This window comes from Emiliania huxleyi (genome assembly GCF_000372725.1).
Source record: "Emiliania huxleyi CCMP1516 unplaced genomic scaffold EMIHUscaffold_6471, whole genome shotgun sequence".
Lineage (NCBI taxonomy): Eukaryota > Haptophyta > Isochrysidales > Noelaerhabdaceae > Emiliania > Emiliania huxleyi.
In genome coordinates, this window is record NW_005197148.1 from 1 (window position 1) to 1447 (window position 1447).

At 70.1% G+C, this 1447-nt stretch overlaps 1 protein-coding gene across 1 annotated transcript; it reads right to left on the minus strand.

The window, feature by feature from the left end:
• On the minus strand, positions 1-1417 carry EMIHUDRAFT_447308 (hypothetical protein; the record flags this gene model as incomplete). Its single annotated transcript, XM_005763139.1, has 2 exons — positions 80-1417; positions 1-10 (listed from the first exon to the last, which is right to left on the minus strand). Coding segments are annotated over exons 1-2 (664 nt in total), but the record flags the coding sequence as incomplete, so codon positions are not given.
• Positions 1418-1447: the final 30 nt, after the last annotated feature.

Here is a 1447-nt window from a genome sequence, read left to right on the forward strand (position 1 = left end):
CGTAGAGCGTCTGCACGCGAGGGGAGGTGCGATGAGCATTGGCGGGGGAGGGGCGTGTGCCGAGGGGGGCGTCTCGCGCCTTCAAGCTCGGGGCGGCCCCCTCCTTGAGGGCGGCTGCCAGCGCCTTGCAGCCCTCGTCGCCAATCTTGTTGCTGTGGAGATAGAGATACTCGAGCCGCGGCGCTGCCCCCTCCTTGCCGAGGGCGGCGGCCAGCGCCTTGGAGCCCTCGTCGCCAATCTTGTTGCCGTTGAGAGCGAGGTACTCGAGCCGCGGCGCTGCCCCCTCCTTGCCGAGGGCGGCGGCCAGCGCCTTGGAGCCCTCGTCGCCAATCTTGTTGCCGTTGAGAGTGAGGTACTCGAGCCGCGGCGCTGCCCCCTCCTTGAGGGCGGCGGCCAGCGCCTTCCAGCCCTCGTCGCCAATGTTGTTGCCGTGGAGAACGAGCGTCTCGAGCCGCGGCGCTGCCCCGCTCGCGAGGACCTCCGCCAGCTGCGCCGCCTCCGCGTCGCCCCAGCCGAGGTCGGCGTAGAGCAGCTCGGTCGCCTTGCCAAACTGCTCCTCGAAGGCGGCCTCGTACAGCCGCTCCACGAGCGGCTTGTCGTCCTTGCCGTTGGTGAAGCTCTTCTTCTCCAGCTCCGCCGCGAACGCAGACGGCAGCAGCGGAGGGCGCCGGCCGCCCTCCTGGACGCAGTCGTCGATGAGGCTGTTGCAGTCGTACTCCTTGCCGCCGCGCATCTTGCCGAGGTCGAGCGAGAGGTGGCCAGCCTTTGTCAGGCTGGCCCAGCTCTGCTCCGTGAAGCACCAGCCGCGGTCAAAGTACTTGGCCACGTTGGTGCCCTCGGCCTGGTCCTCCGCCTTGTGGCCGTCCGGGAAGGAGGTCAGCCGCAGCACCCAAGTGTGCTGGTGGGAGTAGAGCGTGCCGAGGCAGCCCAGCCCCTGCTTGAAGAGCGCGTTCTGCTCCTCGGTGCGCACGACGCCGTTGGCGGGGTCGGGGTGCTGGTGCAGCGAGCCGAAGTCCCAAAAGACGCCGAGCCGCGGGATGTCGGGATCGCTGAGCAGGGCCTTGAGCGCCCTTGCGACGCGGGCGAGGTTGGCTCCGCGCGGGTCGGGGTGGTCCTTGGTCAGCCACGGGTAGGAGAGCGCTCCGACGGGAAGCCAGGGAAGGTCACACTCGCCGGTCGCCTCGACGAGGTCGGCGAGGGAGAGGAAGGCCTCCTTGGGCAGCGCCTGGCGGTGGGTGAGGACGCCGCCCGCCTCGGCGTGGCTGATGATCCACTGCGCGTCGAGGAGGGCGACGGCGCCGCTCGCGAGGACCGGCTCGAGGTCGCCGCCGCCGCGCTCGCGCCACAGCTCCAGCTTCGTCTCGCTCACGCCGAGATCGGTGGCGGAGGGGAGGGCGGCGGCCAGGCCCGGCTTGCTATAGCAGAGCTTTACGGTGACCGCAATTAA